Genomic DNA, 19,049 nt, shown 5'->3' with positions numbered 1-19,049 from the left:
GCCAACCGATCCTGAACCTTCATCAATAAATTCATCGACCTAAGAAATGATAGATTTCCATGAAGTGTGGATTATTTAAAAAATAAATTTTAATGTCCCAAGTTCATTATTGTTGACATAAGTAAGTTGAATATAAGATACTTGAAGCAACAACAGAAAATTGAAGAACACAAAAAAAAACATCTTAACAAGAAATTGTAAATGTGACGTTGTTGCTCTTTTAGAAATCTCTACGCTTGCATTGGCATCTTTCAAACTTTTATGATAACTATCTTTGCAAATTAATTTGTGGTGTTTTGTTTAACAAAGATTTAGTTCTGCCCAACATGATGAAAACTCAATCAGGTGAATGTTTATATAACGAAATAAAGACGCAAATCAGTGTTCCTCCGGTGTACGCCGAAACGAGTTGCAAGTGTACCCCAGACGGCTAGAATTCCAAAATTGGCCAATCAGAATTTAGCATGAACAGGCATCAAGCTAGTTGACACACGAATCCGCCAATTAAATGACGTTTTCCAAATAGATTGTAACCAATCACCTTACAGATGCTAAAAATAACACCTCCTCTTGTTCAGCACCTAAAGTCGAAGGATAGCTCTGGCCTTTCAATGGAAGAAATTGCTAGATTTGTTAGTGTTGTATAATAATATAACTTATCACCAGGTTCCATTTTTTTTGAACGATCGCAGTCTTTATTTATTGAGAAAGACAGAAGTGGCGTCAAACATGCGTAAAAATCAACGCTGTCCAAGCACGGAACCACCGAGAAAGGAATTATCGCCGCTCATCTGAGGCCAATCTTGATTATTTATTTTTTTTAAATTAAGGAATCACAACATAGCTAGCTAACGTTAGCTCTGTTGGTAGCCAAGTAAACGATATATCCTCAAATTAAAACAGAGTCGTTTATTTAAGATTGGATCTACGTTGGTTCAGCAGCTGGAAAACGTAAGTAGCATGCTAATAATGCTAACATTATTAGCTCCAGTTTGTCATTCCGGAGAGCCGTGACTAACGGTAGCTAACTCACGTTAGCTAGCTTTAGCTGACATGCTAACCCAACACACCAGAAAACTGGGCCTGCACGAAGAGGAACCACTGTTTAAGTCAACAATTTATATTGCTTATTCTTGTAGGTCGTTTGGTATTTTTTACAGAAATATCGTGTGACGTTGAAATGTTAGCACTTTCATAAAGCTTGACTGAGTCAGTGTGCGAAGCTAAGTTGACAGCCGTTAGAAACATCCTAATTTTAAATAGAGGTAGTTTCAGCTACCACCACTCTCATGACCTCCTTTTTTTTTCATTTTCTGGTAATATTACCTATACATATGGTATCGTTTTGATTGCTTCGGTTGCAGTTAGCTTATTAATCTAAGGTGTTTTCTTTTGTTCCTTTTCATTGTCATTGACTTAATGTTTGTTTTTTGTTTTCTGGGGTTAGCATAAGAGCCTTTCATGGCACTCAAGATTAATATTGTAACATACTTTAAATTGTCTAAGAAGTATGAATAATACAATTTCTGATTAGCTCTCACATTAATTCTATGTTTCATCAAGATACACGTTTAAAAACAATGCATATATTATTCCGTTTAGGATGATTTTGTCTGTAATGAATTGTAAACAATAACAGTTGCCTTTTAGAAAGTTAAATGTACAGCTTTAAATCTACTTCTTTATATTTGAAAGAAGAACATGAACAAGCTGTGAGATTCTTGTTCTATTTTTATTTTATTTATTTAGCTTTAGGGGATGGTAGTTTCATTTTAATTGACAATTCTACAATTCCTGTAGAGAAGCAGGGAGATAAAAAAAAGTCCTATTGTATTTTGTTGAAGCTTTCGATCACTTCCTTTACACATACATTTTGCTTATATCTTGACAGAGTTTGCTCTCAATGTTTTCCCATTAGTTGAAGTGGTACACTGTACATTGCTTTGTAAAGCACTGCAGATTGATTGACACAGATGGCATTGATTTTACACTGGGGGCTCGCTCACACCAAAGATGTAAGTTCAATTGCACTTATCAAATTTTGTTGTTGCTACATACACACTTGTATATGGAAAATGCTTATGGAGTGTAAGTTTGTATGTATTACTGTTGTTGCACTGTATTGTATTAGGTGCACCCCATTAGTAGATTCTTGTTTATTATTATGGTGATCTGTCAGAAAAGGTCCAAAAGCGCTGTAACCCTCCTTGAGATCAGAAATTATTATTATTCTTCACAGATTAATTCTCTGTTTGACTTCGGGTTTTTATTTTTAATTTTGAGGTGTTCAAAATTACTACTATTCCTCCCAACAGTTTGCGAGTTCTCTAAGATTTTTTGTTGTTCCTTGCCAACTGACTTTGTACAGACTTTTGTATCCATCCATAAAGATCAGACATTTTATGGGCTCATATAACACAACAGTTAACATTGTGTGTCTGTACCGCAGCGATATGGAATCAAAGAAAACGCCTGAGGTCGTCTTTATGATTTTTATGATGTTTTGTATAGTGTGGAAATGCAGCTTCTTTGACCGCCTTGTTCGTGTGTCAGATTACAAAAAAGATGCATTGATGTCTTGTACATGACATCACTCGGTGTTGAGCTTCGTCCCTGCTTGTTTGATAACGGGATTTCAATAGCTGATAGTCTCCAAGTCAGCAGTGAAGTGAAAGACTGAGAAGTCAATGAAACGCAATGGCGTTGAGATAATTGGTGAACTTGTGAAGAAGAAACTGCAAAACTTCAAAACCGTGGAAGTGGCAAGGATGTGTTTGGACGGTTGAATAATACATATATTAATGGCGGGTTAATGTTAGAGCCCTGATGTGTTTTATTTTTATGGACAAAGAAACAAATGGAGTGCTTACATGAAATATTAACACTTGCAGTTTAAAGAGGAGCTAATGCAGCGTCTGCTTTTTATTTTGCATAAAGAGATTGTGTTATTTTATTTAAAAAAAAAGGCGAAAGTTAAGTTGAAATTGGACAACATACTTGTCAAGTTCAACATTCTGACAGTTATCTTTGCGTAAACTGAATTTGAAGTAGTGATTTATTGGATTCGATTTACTCAAACATATATTTTAAATGTATATGCAATCCATAAAATCATCTGCACAGCAAGACTTTCATTGTAAACCAAACAAATTCATTTTGAATTCAACTTTAGGATTTTATAATTTCTCTTTTGGATTTCTAAGTTAGTTGAGTTTGTTACATGGGGCTAAAAATAGAGAGAGCAGCAGTCATGTGATGTTGTGATTCCATGGAGAGTCCCCTCTATTATCTAAATGGGGCTCTTCTGTCCTGACAGGGTTAAACTCTGTGGAGGTTCTGTTTAAATTCAAGGCTTAAAATTCCCCTCAATGCCGAATGCTCCAGTCTTGTGCGTGTTCAAACTGCACCATGAAAGTGTCAGGAATATTTCTGCATAGACGGATAACCCTACAATATACAGTTTTGTGAGATTTAAGTCAATTTATCAAAAACAAAACAAACAAAAAATGTATTGACACAGCTTAGTGTGTCCAAGAAATGTGAGATGTGGCAGCCTTATCCACCAAATGTTTGTATACTTTATGAATTCTTTACTGCTTTACTTTTCATCTGGTGTTTTTTACTATAGTTTAAAGATTTTTCTCTTTACTTGCGTATTTGTGGACAATTTCCCCCATTTTGGATGGGTATTATGCATCCCCCATGACATCAAAAAGGGGGGGTGTACTGCTTCTGTTTTTGGAAATTCTGGGTTTGCTCCTATTTGAAAATGCAAGATATTCATTAGGTTAGTCCCGTCACTCTAACAACTTTCTCCCTTGTGTTATGAACAAGATTCAGAGATTATATTGTCCACTGATAAATTAAAATCTATTTGATCTTTTTGTTAGAAAAACTGTTAGCACGGTCTTTGTAAAGTCTGTCAGATTAAATTAAATTAAAAAAAAAGGAGGACAACACCACATTGAGTAGTGTGAATTTCTATAGTATGTGTGATTTTTAGAATGTAACTTGGAAAGTGGTCTCTGAGCAGCATTTGGATTCTCTGCAGTGTTATGTAACCCTGCCGTGAAACGTCCCTGCTGGAAACCATGGGTTTCTTTTAAAAAGGCTATTGCACTGGAGAGAGGATGGCTATAACTAGTAGTTGCAGTGTGGGTGAGAGTCCTTAACACAAGGTTAAGTGAGCGAGAATTCTCTGTTTGTGTGCGTCTGTGGAGAAGTGCGATAGGCTTTGTTTTGTTTCAATCGGCGTTTCACAACCGGCAAAACGTTAGCGTTCCCGTGTGTTCTAGCGGTCCTCACGTCCTCCTTTCACCACCCCAACTGCCCAAATAGGCGGATGATGCAACTCCTCCTTCCTCTCACTACCAAGCAGCTGAGTGTGTGTGAATTTGTTTTTAGCGTGTGAGAGAATGACATTGGGAGGAGGGGGATGTCACTGAATGAAGCCTTGGCTGGATGTTTTCACAGCAGGCTGGGTGGTTGCTAGGCAACAGCAGTGTTTGTTTTATTTTTAGAGAGAATCTCTCCCATCAAAATTAGAAGATTCGTTTTATTTATTTTTTTTTTCTTTAATAAAACCTATATAAAGCCTTTCAAATAAAAATGTAGCCACATGTTAGTCTGGCTTTAGTAACATTCTGGTCATACAGCGGAGACCTGAATGGGCCTGCTCCAGCGCTTCACTCTGGTAATGAAATGTAAACCAGACTGGAGTATTTTTAGAGCACCTTTTTCTTACTCGTAGACTATGACACTGAACACATGCTTATAGCAGGAACAGACACACAAAACCGCCCTCCTCTGAAAGCGGCTGTGATCACTTGTTACATGGGAAGGACTTTTTTTTTAGCCTCGTGGCTGTCATTCCAGGGACATATAGGATGGAATTCCTTCAAAAACATCAACACCTGTGATATTCAGTTTTTCTTTGATTTCATAATCTTGATAGTTTAGATAATAAATGATCATCTTTGTAGTCATGATTATGGCTGGGATATATATAAATAAAACATATTTTGGTGCTTTTATTTTGACATCTTTCCATCGGTTTTCAAAACAACTGCTTGGTTTTTTAAAGAAAATATATTTAAATGTATCCTATTTTAATTCACTCTATAACAAATGTTTTAATAATTGTGCTGTAATTTAAATATATTTGCCTAAAAATTAGGCTTACAATTGCATATCTGAGTATTTTCCTCTTCTGTGAATCGGCAGCAGACAAAAAAATGGAAACGAGTGAATTTGTGATGTAGAAAATAGAGTGAGCGGGCCAGAAGCTCCCTGCTCCACTCTATTCGGATACATCCACTTGTAGATGACTAGATCCACGTATGTCTTTGTTTTCCTTGCTGGCATCTGGCCCAAACTGTACAGCTGGATAGCTCCAATATTCTTAGCCATTTTTGTTGCGCAGGTATTGTCAGGTTAGGTGTGTGAGGGTCTGTGAGCTAGTGGGAGAGCATGTCATCATATGGGTGATGGGTTTGTTCCAGGCAAACAGTCCCGCGCCCTCAACTCTGTTCTGGTGAACTTCTGCCGCTCTGCAGAAACTATGGCCTAGAAAATGACACACATTTTTTTATTTTGGCTAAAAACAGCATAATCAAAATGAAAAAAGACCCAATAGGAATGCTTTTAAAAAAAGCTCAAAAGATGATTGGAGTGGGTCTTTAATGTCATGTTATTGTATTTTAAAGGCTTCAAAGTTAATTGAGAAGTTAAGTTTCTTTGTGTCTTCTTTGTGTGTTCAATCTGCAGCTCTAAGGAACAATGGGCGCATTCCTGGACAAGCCGAAAACAGAGAAACATAGTGCCCATGGAGAGGGCAATGGGCTGCACTATGGCCTGAGCTCCATGCAAGGCTGGCGGGTGGAAATGGAGGATGCCCACACAGCCGTGGTTGGCCTTCCCCATGGACTCACCGACTGGTCCTTCTTTGCCGTCTACGACGGCCACGCGGGTTCTCGGGTGGCCAACTACTGTTCTGCACACCTGCTGGAGCACATCTTGTCAGGTGGGGCTGAGTTTGGTCAGGGGCCAAGCTCGGTGGAAGGTGTGAAGGATGGCATCCGCTCTGGGTTCCTGAACATTGATGAGTACATGCGCAACTTTTCTGATCTGCGGCAAGGGCTGGACCGCAGCGGATCTACAGCTGTTTGCGTCCTGCTCAGCCCAACGCACCTCTACTTCATTAACTGCGGCGACTCGCGGGCCGTGCTAAGTCGAGATGGCAAGGTGGGCTTTTCTACTCAGGATCACAAGCCCTGCAACCCCCGCGAAAAGGAGCGCATACAGAATGCCGGTGGCTCAGTGATGATCCAAAGGGTAAATGGCTCTCTGGCTGTGTCTCGGGCTCTGGGGGACTATGACTACAAATGTGTGGACGGTAAGGGCCCCACAGAGCAGCTGGTGAGCCCTGAACCAGAGGTTTGTGTGCTAGAGCGGGCAGCCGAAGGAGACGAGTTTGTGGTGCTGGCCTGCGATGGCATCTGGGATGTGATGTCCAATGAGGAGCTGTGCGAGTTTGTACGCTCACGATTGTTGGTCTGTGACGACCTGGAGAAGGTCTGTAACTCAGTGGTGGACACCTGCCTTCATAAGGTAAGCTGGCATTTTCCTCCTTGGTATCATTATAAATGTAGGTGCTTCTTTTGTATCATAGTTGAAGAATTTAAGATTATTTCTGTTTTTACCCAAAATCTTAGAAATATTTTTTTTTGTTTTTTCTACTGCAAAGTTTTTCTGCTGTTTCTTAGAACTAAACCAACGGTTACAAGTCCGCCCATGTCTATTGAGCAAGTTATTTTTACTTTACTGGATGGGCCATCTCACATAACTGCGTGATCATAAATCTTCTTTGCTGTTGTGATGCGTGTGACACTGTACATGAAAGGAACTTGCTGCAACCACAATAACTTCATGACAAAGTTGGTGACAGTCCACAGGTTGGAAGGCCAGACATATATTTGTATAAAATAACAAACAATATAACCAACTCTTAAAATGTTATGTTTTAAAGTGCTTCCTCCCAGAAACTGTGCAGTAAACGCACAAAATGTCAAACGAAAAGCTAGAGACATGAAGCGGTCAGTTTGTTGATAAAAGGTGAAATTAGGCGTTTTTATCTTCGCCTCGTCCCTTCGTCATCCGTAAAGCATGCTGGGTATGAGGTCCTTTGATGCAGCTGTTGCATTCCTTGAAGCAACCCCCCTTCTCCAAAAACATAAATGTACCCTACCTTTGACGACGGCACGCCCAGACATCCGAGTGACGCTGCAGTGCTGCAACATGTTCATTACACACACCCAATATTGACCCACATCAACTGTACGAATAAAATAGCCAAACAAAATAATGCCTAAATCTGTTGACATGCTTTCATTTTCGCTAAATAACGCAGACAGCAACTATGTCCTTATCATTAACTTAAGATTTTTAAGGTAAGCTCTGAACTTTTCAATACAATGTTTATGAGCTTATTTAAAAACAAAATCCTGTCCAAATTAAATGTATAATTCAGTAACTGCCTTCAGAGGATTAAATCTATTCTAAATACACTTTTTAGAACCTTTTTTGTTTTTATAAGGTCATTCAAGGCATTGAACTTAATGGACTGTTGTCTCTGACATGCAGGAGAAAAAAGTTACCCAACTGTGTCTCTGCAAGCATGGTTCACATCTATGTGGTGTCATCTTGTTTGTTTTCACCTTTTTTCATGATTTACTGTTTTTAAATGTGTTTAGAATTTTTCATACCAATGAAAAAAAGCATTTAAAGGTAAAACAACTATAGTCATTTAGGAAACTATTTATGAGCCAGATTAATTTAAAAAAAAGTATTTTTCCTGAAACATACAATAATATGAAATTAAATTACATTATATGACTGGAAAAGAAAGTAAAATAACATGTCATGTCTCAAAGGCACTTCTTTAGAGGTTATGACTATTTATTTTGCAATCAGCCTTTACATTGTGGTGAAACTTTGTTTCATCATTATTTAAACAGTATTTTAAAGTGTCCTCTCAGTTTTTCAGTCAGGATTACATTGGACTTTGATAGTATTGTTGCAACTTTGTCGTGCAGTTTGTTGATATTTCTTTTTTTGTTTGGGATCATTGTCCTGATGCATAAGCCAATCTTAGCCAAACTGCATGGCTGTCAGGAAGATTGTTCCATATCAGACATCAGAATCTTCTTGTATATACACGAATTTCTGTCTATACAAGAAGACATGAATGGTTCAGCTCTCTGCTTCATTTTTCCACCCCTTAATGTCCTTAAATGACACGTTTTCCCAAAATGTAGACTTCTAATACCTGCTTATGTTTCCATATGTCGCTCATGTCTGTCACATGTACATAATGGGCCATAAACCTGAACTCAATGCTTGAGAAAACCAAAGATGGCTACCTTCTTTGGCCTGCTTTGCATTGGTTACAGAGAGAAAAAGACACCTAGGACACGAAAAGCTACATGGCAGCCAAAGATTAGTGGTGGACCTATTTTTGTATGTCTTGGCATGTATTTGAGATTGTGTTGGAGCACGTTGAGCTTCATCTGAGGAGCAAATTAATAAACCTTTGGACAGTGAGTCTCTAGAAACTTTGTTCAGACTTGCAATGGCAAACTGGGAGCTGCAGACATCTTTAATGTCTCCGTATTAGCTCCTCTGCTTTTACTTGCCTACAAACTTAAGTACGATCCCATTCAAAATCAATAGTTAAGCATGACAGCAGCTCACCCTTTGCTGCTATAAAGGCTTCCATTTTTCCTGGAAAGTCTTTCCACAAAGTTGAAGAGTGCGTTTATAGGAATTTTCCTCTCACTCTCCAAAGGACTTTCGTTGTTGGATTTGCAGGGCAGCCTTACAATTCTTATTCTAAATGATCCCAAAGATGTTCCATTGAGCTGAGGTTGGGGTAGTCATGTTCTTGCTCATCACAATCAGATAAAAGATTTAAAAATCTAGTATTTATTGATTTGTAAAAGGTTTTTGTGTGATGCATGTCAAACTCAAACAAATGATTTGAGGCATTTTCATGGTTTCTTTTTTTAACCTCTTTTTGTTTTTGTTTTTTAATTAAATCTTTGGTGGAATAATGTCAGAAAGCCAGTGTTAAACTTGATCTTAGGATCTAGTTAAGTCTTTATCCAGTAAGCCTAAATATTTATTGCAAACCTATAATAAACTATTTAATAAATGCTAATTATCTCTAATATGTGTTTAAATATCTTCTTTTAGAGAAATGTTTGCTTTAAGTTTGACCTTTACCGATGAGTACCACACTGAAGCCACATTCACACCGGTTGTGCAACGAAGATTCTTGAATTAGCCCATGGTGTTCATTCACACTGAACAAGGAGGGAGGGGCTGCTTTTTTCTTTTTCTACCGTTCACTAGCGCATGTCCGCCACCTACAGCTGGAAGAGGCGCGGTGCAAAATGTTGAAGTGGTGCAAATCTTGTGAACCTTGCTCTTGTTTTTTTTTCACAGCGCTATACATATATATATATATATATATATATATATATATATATATATATATATACACACACACACACACTTGGTGTCACAGAATTCCAGCCAGTCACAAACCGTATTCAATAATTTCTCCTCCATTATTGATATACTTGGTTGGCAATTCGTGAAGTAAATTAGATGCCACTCATACGTTTCTATCAAATCAGAGTCCCTAAATAGTCAGAGATCACCTGGTTTAACTTCAACGGCCGCTCGTTTTGCATGTAGAGCCCTAAAATGATCTTACAAACTTGCGCAGCTACTCTTGATGCAAGAGTTTTGAGCGTGTAAGCCCAAACATGCGTGTTTACATAGACCTTTGACTGCAAGTGGCCACTGGAATGTGTGTTGTCAGGGCGGCGTTGAACGTAGCTTTACACAGGTTTCTCCTAGCAGCTGAATGGTTATTATACTAGGAACAGTAACTCAAATGCAACTCAAATGTGTGTTTTTTTCCCTCTATCGTTCTGCAGGGGAGCAGAGATAATATGAGCGTGGTGTTGGTATGTTTTCCCGGGGCTCCCAAAATCTCAGAAGAAGCTGTAAAGAAGGAAGAGGAATTGGATAAATATCTAGAAACCCGTGTTGAAGGTCAGCATCAAGGTCATTCTTAAGCATATGAGTATAATGCAAAATTCATCTAGAAGGTTTTAATCACCTAAACCTCCCAGTGAGCGTCATTAGAAAAATGGTTAAACCCCTAAAATGAGTTTCTTTTTTGTTGTTTTTGTTTCACAGAGCTTCTGGGAACCTGCGGGGAAACGGGAGCCCCTGACTTGGTGTCTGTCCTAAGGAGCATCGCCTCAGAGAACATCCCTAACCTTCCACCTGGTGGTGGCCTGGCCAGCAAGTAAATATTATTAGCTGAATGTAGATTTTTATCTTCAACTTTGCATGCTTTGGCAGGATCCTAACAAAATGCACTGAGATAAGGATTCAAATTCCAACTTCTACAAATTCTCACATCTTCTATCGCTGTGTTTACATTTTGAAAAAGCTGCAGTTTTACCTGAATTCTACAAAACATTAAATGCCCAAATTTAATCCGGTTCAAGCCAATTTCTTCAAGATTTAGTTTTAGACTATCAAAATAAAGTGCTGTGTTGCATTTGCCACTTTCAATGTCAGCATGTGTCTAAACTTTAGGAGGTAAAGTGCAGATTCCATATGGAATCTATTTGAATATGGTGATCATTTTGATTGTGTCTATTTCTGCAGACGGAGTGTGATAGAAGCAGTGTACAACAGGCTGAATCCTCACAGAGAAGAAGAAGGGGTGAGTTTGACACCCTCATGCCCCCACCCTTTCTACCCTACTCCATGACCTTAGACACACACTAACCCCAGGAAATGGCACATTTTTGTGTGTGTGACGACTTGCGTTTGTGGATAAAAGGAAACAGATGTGATGTACGTGTGAAAATATATGGTAGAGTATGTACATACGTTTTTGTCAGTTTTATTTTCGACAATGACCTTTTGTAGACTGAATTTTATACAATCAAAACTCCTCATCAGGGAGTGTTACTGGTCTATCGGCCATCTGAAAGTGCTTATCTTTTCTTTATCTGTCATTAAATAAAACTAATGGGTTATGTGGTGTAATGATTAGTTCATTAGGTTGGCTAAAAATTATGACACACTTGCAAAATGTTGGTCAAACAGAACACAGATGAAAACTAATTGAATTTCACAAGCTGCTGGGCCATTTTGTATTTCATTTGGAAAATAATCCTAAATTTAAATAGTTATTTTTTCCTTTAGAATATGAGAGGAAGGGCGTCGAAACCATCAGGTTTCAAGTTTCCTTTTACAATATCAATTATCTTAAATAGCAGCTTTTAATGAGTCATTCTTTGAGTCTAATGGCAATTTACTGTTAATTTGGAATTAAATTAAAGTAATGAAATGTGTGAACAAACCATGAAATGCTAAAAGAAGTTGCTAAATCTAATGGTTGCTTGTCCGACTCCACAGGCTTTTAGTTACTGTGAGGATTGACAAAACCTTTAACTGCAAAAAAACAAAATATTTCTTTGTTTTTATGTATTTATTTATTTTAGAAGGTTGTGGTTTTAGGTTTTTGTTTGTAGTCGTAAATCTTTGCACACTTGATTCATTAAATGTTATGAGAGGCTCGTACTTTATGTATCTGTTCCTAAAGTAAAGTCATAAATTCTAAAGAGCTAGTGCATGGCAACTTGTAGCACTTGTTTGCAACTCAGTTCTGATGTATTGTGAGTTGCTGTATGTCTAACTGTATTTTAGGTTAAACAAGCTAGTCCCTGTCTGTGACTTCCAGGCTGCACATCTGTGATAGCGTTGCAAACTGAGCTTTTGCCTGATCTTTCAGATATGATACATTATTTTTTTGAGGACTTTTATTCAATTTTCAAATAGCCAGTAACTCAGCCCCTATATATATATATATATATATATATATATATATATATATATATATATATATATATATATATATATATATATATATATATTCAAGTCATTCAACAACAATTAGAAACTTCTGTCTAGTGTGATACCTCCTTCTTCCATAATGTGCATCTAAACCACTAGAATGCTTTTAAGTTTGATTCCAAAAATGTAGGACCGTTTATTAGCAGTGCAAGCTTGCCAAACCAAAAATTTAAATGGTTCAATATCCAGTTTTTGTCTTTGTGTATATTTTGTGTTCAATATCCAGTTTTTGTTTTTAAAACCGTCAAAGCACTCGAGAACATAAGCTTTACACAGAACCAATAGGCTTTTTTTTTGTACAGTATTTAAGGAAATGTAAGTGTCGCTGCAGGATGATGATCACTCCCTGCATTGACAGGAATAACCTTGAAGAGGTGCTTGTGGAAATGTATTAGTGATGAAGCAGTCTAGATGTGAGTGATTTATGTTTGTGCGAAAATACACAAATTTGTTGTTTTGTGGTTTTGAAAGAGGTTTGAGTTGATTGGACTCTTCTCTGGGCTGTAACCATACTGTCCACCCACAACCTCTGTTGTGTAACCCAGCGAATATCACCTAAAGGATGTTTGCCAGAGGGTGAAAGGTCGCTCTTGCATGAGCATGATCGTGTGGCGCGAGAGAATGTCTCCACCACTGTCACATTATAGTTTTGCAACGGCCATGTAAAAATATTTTGCCGCTGCGTTGTTGAACGTGGCCTTATGTGTGTCTGAACATGGAGCGTGTCTGCAGAGTCTGACCCCTGGCGTGTCACCTCAGGCCCCTTCGGGGGGAGAGGAGGAGAGTGAGGAGGGAGGTGGCAGCATGTCAGCTCACCTGCTGGAAGCGCTGCGGCAGTTCCGCCTTCACCACCGGGGACAGTACCGCACAGTGCTGGAAGAGTCCCTGGCTACCTACCACCTGCAGGGGGAGAGCTCTGTGAGGGAAGAAGGAGAGAGTGATGACGACCAGGAGCGACCTGCCTCCCCTCCCTCCCCCCCTTCACCCCCTCCCTCCCCTGTCACAGGAGAGCCAGAGAGCAGTGAAGATGGCTCCGCCCCAAAGTCCGATGACTGCTCTGAATAAACACCCATCCACCGCTCACTAATGCCATTCCAGTTATCAGATGTGCTGTGATGTTTCTTCTTGCTTCATCACATAAACAGAACTTGAAAGGACACACTGGCCATCGCTCATTAATGAAAAAACGGAAAAATGGCCCTAGTTTGTTTCAAATTCTGTCCCTGAAACTCATTTGGCGTTATACCCTCCACATGTAGCAAGAATTAGTTTCTATCCACCTTGGCTTAGTTTTCCAAACAAGTTAGCCTATTCTGCAGTTTGTACTTTATGCCTTAGTCACAACTGCCGCTACAGGTTGATGCGGGCTGTTTGCGGGCAGAAAATGGGCACGCCTGAACGGGGCTCGCAGGTGGCATGGTCAAAATTTTAATATTGTAGACCATTCGATGAACCCTCAGAGCCAAAATGGACAGGTCGTAGTAAACACATGAACACTGTGTAAGGGCACATCATTCCGATTGTTCCTTTTTTCAATACCCCAAACCCTGAGAACTCTATTTGTTCGTCCGTTGTACACTATGCGTTCAGTTTGACTGTTAGAAATGAGAAAATTAGACAATCAGAGTGTACAGTAGTTTGTGTGGGTATTCAATAGGTGTCCTATGGGCACTTGTGTATCACCTGTGTGTCCAAACTTTTGGTCTGTACTGTACATGCAGCATTCACACACGGTCAGTATGGAACCAGTATTCGCACCTTACTAACAATTAGAGTGCGACGTAAGCATACCATATGACAGCATCACCTGTGCTCAATAAGTATGTGCAACTTGCATCATCTTTACAAACAGTTCACTATGCACGACAATAGTACGTCCCAATTTCACAATGCCCCTTAAGGTGGTCATACAAGCCTCAAGGGTACTGCAAGACACACCTGCGATTCCTTTAAGGAGCGGCTGCTCCTGTCCACGATCCTCCATCGGCCCGGACAACCCCAAAACTAAAAGCAACGGTACAGGCTGTGACTAAGGCCTTAAATACAACTTGCCAAAGTGAACGTCATGTTCTAATACCAACATTTTCCAATAAATCCTTGTGGATGACTCTCCAACCCGCATTTTCTCCTCTTGCTCCCCCACCCAAGCTTCACCCCAAAGCTGACAGAGAACAGGAGTGGAGACACTGAACATGCTCCGTTGTCTCCAAGCCTCCTCCAATCTAAAGACTTTAGAACGGTCCTCTCTGTGTATGCGTGCGTCTGACCACGAGAACAATCAACACTCCTCTTTTTTGTGTGTGTTTTTTTGTGGTTGGTTGTTGTATCCTGAAGTTGCCCCTTTTTAAAAAATCTTTTGGTACTAAACCCTGTGAGTCTCCTCAGCCATCAGGACCCATAACATTGCCGAACACATTCCTGGTTTCTTTCGTTCATGTTGTACAAATGTGTCTGTTAAGATTTCTTTACACAAATGAAGACAGACATTCTAATCCAAACACATGAAATGTGAGCACTTTTGATTTTGGGGAAGTGAAAGAACAAATATCAGCAGAATTTAATCATCTGCCTTCATCTCAGAACACAGTGGAGCTTCAGCCCATGTGTTCTGAAGAATTCAGAGTTGCGCTAAACTATAGAGCACTTTTGCTTTGGTCTAATATATTCACTAGACTTTAAAGGATTTCCTGCCAATGTGCAAGATGGAGATTTTTTTTGCGTTATATTCTTTACTTTTGTTGTTCTTTTTTTTTTTGACATGTGTTTTATTCATTTAAAAGACAGCTGTAAAAAAAAAGGCCTTCATCAATAACTCGGCATCCATTTCTGAATGTAACAGAGCTGCCCTCGCTAGTTTTTCAGTGCGTCTTCTGACTGTGTGACATTTAATTCACTTTTTTGTTGTTGTCTGTAATCAAAAGTTTTATCCATCAGCACTGAACTCCCAATGTAAAGCTCTTAGAGCTCCATGGTGAGATTATACTAAGCACTGTACGTTTGCATTTAAATGACTATTTGTCCTGCAAACAACAAATAAATAAATAATGAGGTACGATGATGTGATTTATGTCAATTATGTGAATTTTAAATTCTCCATCTTTGGTCCTTGTCTCTTGGTCTTGTGTCACATTAATCTCCTTGTAGTCTTTTAAACTCTTTTATATTTAATTATAAAAGCAGTCAGTGGTAGTATCTGTTCCCTGACAGATTTACTCCAGCTGCTCCATATTTCTGCTTGTTTCGGAGAAATAACAACACATCTAAGTTCTCAGGGACAGTTTTGTCCCTAAAAATCTCAATCGGAACCTCGAAGAACAAATTTTTATAAAAATGCTGCGTAGACTTTTGAGAATCTTCTCTCCATTCCTCCCCTGTTTTTCAGTCTGACAGTTGGCCTTGTGATTCTCCGTAAGGTGAGTCGTGTGAGGTTCTGGCTGCTCAGGGGAGCATCACTGTGTAGATCCAGAAGATTAGCAAAAGTCTCATCTTTGCTGTCACCACAGTCACCACATCAACTCTCACGTCCTTCCCTCTTTCTTGTGTGTGTCCTCTTCTTACCAGAGCGCTGGTGAGCTGGAGGACCCTTGGTAGCCGTGACAACCACACCCTCCCCCATGTCTCCTCCTGGTGATCCACGCATCCGCCCAAGAGGAGTGTCTCCATTGCGCCATGTCTTTCTCCAAAGAAGACATGTGGTGTGTGCTGGAGTGCGTGAGTGTGCGTATGTCGGTTGTGCGTGGATGTGTGTGTGTGTGTGTGTGTGCGCTCGCAGCAGTGGGACAAAGACTACAACAACTAAACTCACGCATACTGCTTTAAACCAGGAGGAAAGCTGAATCACTTCTCAGAAATATCAAGATTTTATGAACTGAAGCATTGTGATGGTAAAGATGATTTTTACCATTGAGGTGTTTTTTTTTTCTCCTCCTTTCCTTGAATGTTGACTTTGAACACATGACTTCACAATGACATGAGGACCTATCGTTTGTTTGTGGGAGTTTTGAGTGCGAGACAGCTTCAGTGAGGGCCATGAGGACAAAGACTTTGTAATGTTTTCTTCTCCTGAAAGTTTTTTTTTTTTTTAATTTTGAATACTCCTGGTTCTGATCGTTGCCTAACACTCTTGCTTCTTCCCTCACTATCATATCACACACAAACACAAAAACAAAAAACAAAAAAAAAAACACCACCTCCACCTGTGCACGTATGTGTTGAGCTACCCGTGCGGGCCCTGCATGAGGACTTTGGTTCTACATATACAACTATGTGGTTTTCTAATCCTTCTGGACGGCCAACCGTTGTGTAAGAGCGACTTAACCCAAAGCACCTCCAGACTCCTACAGGCTCCTGCTGTGTGAGAAATGATTTGGAAAATCCTCTATTTTTTTTTTGTTTTTTTTTTTAGATTCTACTAAGATGATAATCATAACCGAGAAGTGGGAGGTTTTCACCGCAAAGCTGAGTTGAAGTTGGAAATCATGGCTTTCGGGGTGGGGTCGGGGTGGGCGACTGTTGTGTCACTGGCTGGACTTACTGTATGAAGAGTGTACGCCTCACAGGTATGGTATACGGAGGTGCATGTGACAGCAGATCGTCTTGACTGAGAAAAGGTTTTTCTTTTGTTAAATGTTGTCCATCAGGTTACTCTAGCTGCTCGCTGTGTAGAGTGAGTGAATGCCCTGTTTTAACCCCTTTCCCTGGTTCTCAGACTGCATTGGTAATGTTTGTATTGCTGTTGTTTGATTGCACTCACATTTGATTACAGAAAGCGTCTATATATGAAATAAAATACCTGCCAAGGACCGTTGTGTTTGTGCTTTATCATCGTATTGGCAGACATACTAACCCTCCAGCGACGTTCGCTCTGGGCATGTGATGCAGGTTCAAAAACGCTCTAAACGAGCTTTGTGAAACGCGAGTTTAGCAGACAGTGTTCACACTAGACTATCGCCACTCCATACAAGTGCATGTTGGAAAAGGCTTGCTGCGAAATGTAGAAGTGGTGCAAATCTCGTGAATCTTTTTTTCGAGGCCTTTTCTGGACAGCTCTATTCCGATATTTGTTCCGGCCGGCCACAAACTGCAATTATGAAATTCTCCTTCATGGTCACTTTTCAAGCGTTTGGCACTTTCATAATACGTCACAACCAAATCTGTATCCCTGATTGGTCAAAGCCCAACTGGTTTAACTTTCATCGTGCGTTTTGTAAGTAGAGGCAGAAAACAAATGTAAAATGTAGTTTTGCCAAAACATGCATTTACATAGAATGTTGATTGGAAGTGGCCGTTTGAACACGTGTTTCCGAGCCGAAGATTACATTATATGCAATATGTAATGTGTAAAATGTAAATGCCTATTAAAACGCTTTAAAAGCAGAAATCATTAGTGAGGAGAGATCGTTAAAAATTCAACGATCAATGCAGTCTCCCCGTAAATATTTCAACCATAAAACCTTTTAGCCTTGTATTCTTTGCTCAGGCAACATCTCATGCATAGATTATGGCACATTCAATAAAATCTAAACACCTGCAGAGCTCTTTGCTGCAGCGTTTATTTTGACTACGGTATTTCTTTAAATGGAGTAACTCCTTTTAATAGTTTCCAAGAGTTTAGTCAAACAAATATAGGTTGTCCACAAATGCTTATGTTACGCTGATGTTATTTTCTGATGTACCAGGTAAAATATCTCCAATGATGGGAAAAAAAATGTGTGTGCATCTTATGCGCTGCATCAACAGAGGCCTCACAAGTTAAAAACTCCCACTCCATTAGCAGTTTTTCTTGAAAGTCCCCCTCTGAAAATTATGTTTTTTTGAGTTTTTGACGTTTGGTATTTGTGTCATGAAAGAGAACAAATGTAATAAAAAATCCTTTCCTTTTTGCATTTCAAAGTATTTCTCCTTTTAAATTGCTGTCAATCAAACTGTTGCAAAGACGCTCTGGACCTGTGTCGCGCGAATCGCGTTCGGTGTGAACACACCTTAACCCTAACCCGTAATCCTAAACTTTCTCTTGGTTCATGTGACCAAGAAAAATGTTCACGTATTTGGAAAATTACGTGTGAATCGTCACTTTCTTTATGGGATTTGATCCTATTGTGTGTAAGGTAATTTAACAATCTGAATGGGCTGGCATCAAATCAATTCTGAACCACAGCCAGTGCTGCTTGCTGGTGGAATGTAGCCTCAATTTTCATACAATTCAAAGCATTTTCATGGGCTCATCAAAGTTATTTTTCATGTGTAATTTTATTAAACAGCAGGGTCTTGTACACACATTCATTTTGTCATTCCACACATCCTTCAAGAAGTGACACTTTGGAACCAAAAACATGTCACGTTTCTTTATCGCTAAAGATAAACTTTAGAGAATAGAGACTGTCAGTCAGTGTCATTTTTGACCCCCCCCCCTGAAGACACAGCTATCATTATCAGAAAAGGGGGGATTAAGGGCGGGGCTCTTAGCTCAGCACCAATGGCCACGCCCATATATAGGTGATTTTGGAAACAGGCTTCAGATAGATATGAAATTTGGCTTTTTAAGTCATTTAGGTCGTAGGACTTTGGTGAAAAACTTCATAATCACAATAAAAACACCAATGGTAAACTTTTTTTTTTTTTTTTTATATAGGGCGACTTTAAATAAGCAAAATAATCTGTCAGTGGGGTAAGAACAATTGTTTTATCAAGAATTCTTATTAAAATAAATTATTCTTGGGACAAAGACATGTTTTCTCAAAATAAGATTCATCCATCCATATTCTTGACCCGTTGTGTCCCTTTTGGGGCCTAACCCAGCTACTGCTTGGTGAAGGCAAAGTACACACTGGACTAGTTCGCCAATGTGTCAAAGGGCCTCAAATGAAGATTATTTTGCTGTTGAAAATCTTTCTTGACAGGATTATTTTGTCTGCAATAGAAAAGAAGACCCTTTTTAAAAAAAAAAGGTATTTTTACTTCCTTAAGGATTAGTTTATGCAGTAATATTGAGACAAGACTGTTTGACTTCTTGCATTTTGAAAAAAACAAAACACAAACAAAAG

General features: G+C 39.1%; 1 protein-coding gene across 6 annotated transcripts; it reads left to right on the top strand.

Annotated features, from left to right (window-relative positions):
* Window positions 1-548: 548 nt before the first annotated feature.
* Window positions 549-16,809, top strand: ppm1bb (protein phosphatase, Mg2+/Mn2+ dependent, 1Bb). Of its 6 annotated transcripts, none has more exons than XM_023949352.2 (6): window positions 549-951; window positions 5,767-6,609; window positions 10,005-10,122; window positions 10,270-10,381; window positions 10,750-10,807; window positions 15,568-16,809. In XM_023949352.2, exons 2-6 carry the CDS (start codon window positions 5,779-5,781, stop codon window positions 15,595-15,597), a joined length of 1,149 nt encoding a protein of 382 aa, XP_023805120.1. In that variant the 5' UTR covers window positions 549-951; window positions 5,767-5,778; the 3' UTR covers window positions 15,598-16,809. The 6 variants fall into 6 exon arrangements, with proteins under 6 accessions (XP_023805120.1, XP_023805118.1, XP_078793423.1 ...); XM_023949350.2 differs by lacking the exon at window positions 15,568-16,809 and adding an exon at window positions 12,766-15,058 and having other exon boundaries at window positions 560-951; XM_078937297.1 differs by lacking the exon at window positions 15,568-16,809 and adding an exon at window positions 15,389-15,512 and having other exon boundaries at window positions 561-951.
* Window positions 16,810-19,049: the final 2,240 nt, after the last annotated feature.

This window comes from Oryzias latipes, chromosome 19 (genome assembly GCF_053564925.1).
Source record: "Oryzias latipes strain Hd-rR chromosome 19, Olatipes_Hd-rR_3.1".
In the NCBI taxonomy this organism is placed as follows: Eukaryota; Metazoa; Chordata; class Actinopteri; order Beloniformes; family Adrianichthyidae; genus Oryzias; species Oryzias latipes.
This window is presented reverse-complemented; position numbering and strand designations above follow the sequence as displayed.

Coding starts and splice junctions, on each gene's coding strand:
- ppm1bb (XM_078937294.1), top strand. CDS start 5,779: ATGGGCGCATTCCTGGACAAGCCGAAAACAGAGAAACATAGTGCCCAT. Junction 10,123..10,269: donor TCTAGAAACCCGTGTTGAAG/GTCAGCATCAAG, acceptor TTTGTTTCACAG/AGCTTCTGGGAACCTGCGGG. Junction 10,382..10,749: donor GGTGGTGGCCTGGCCAGCAA/GTAAATATTATT, acceptor CTATTTCTGCAG/ACGGAGTGTGATAGAAGCAG.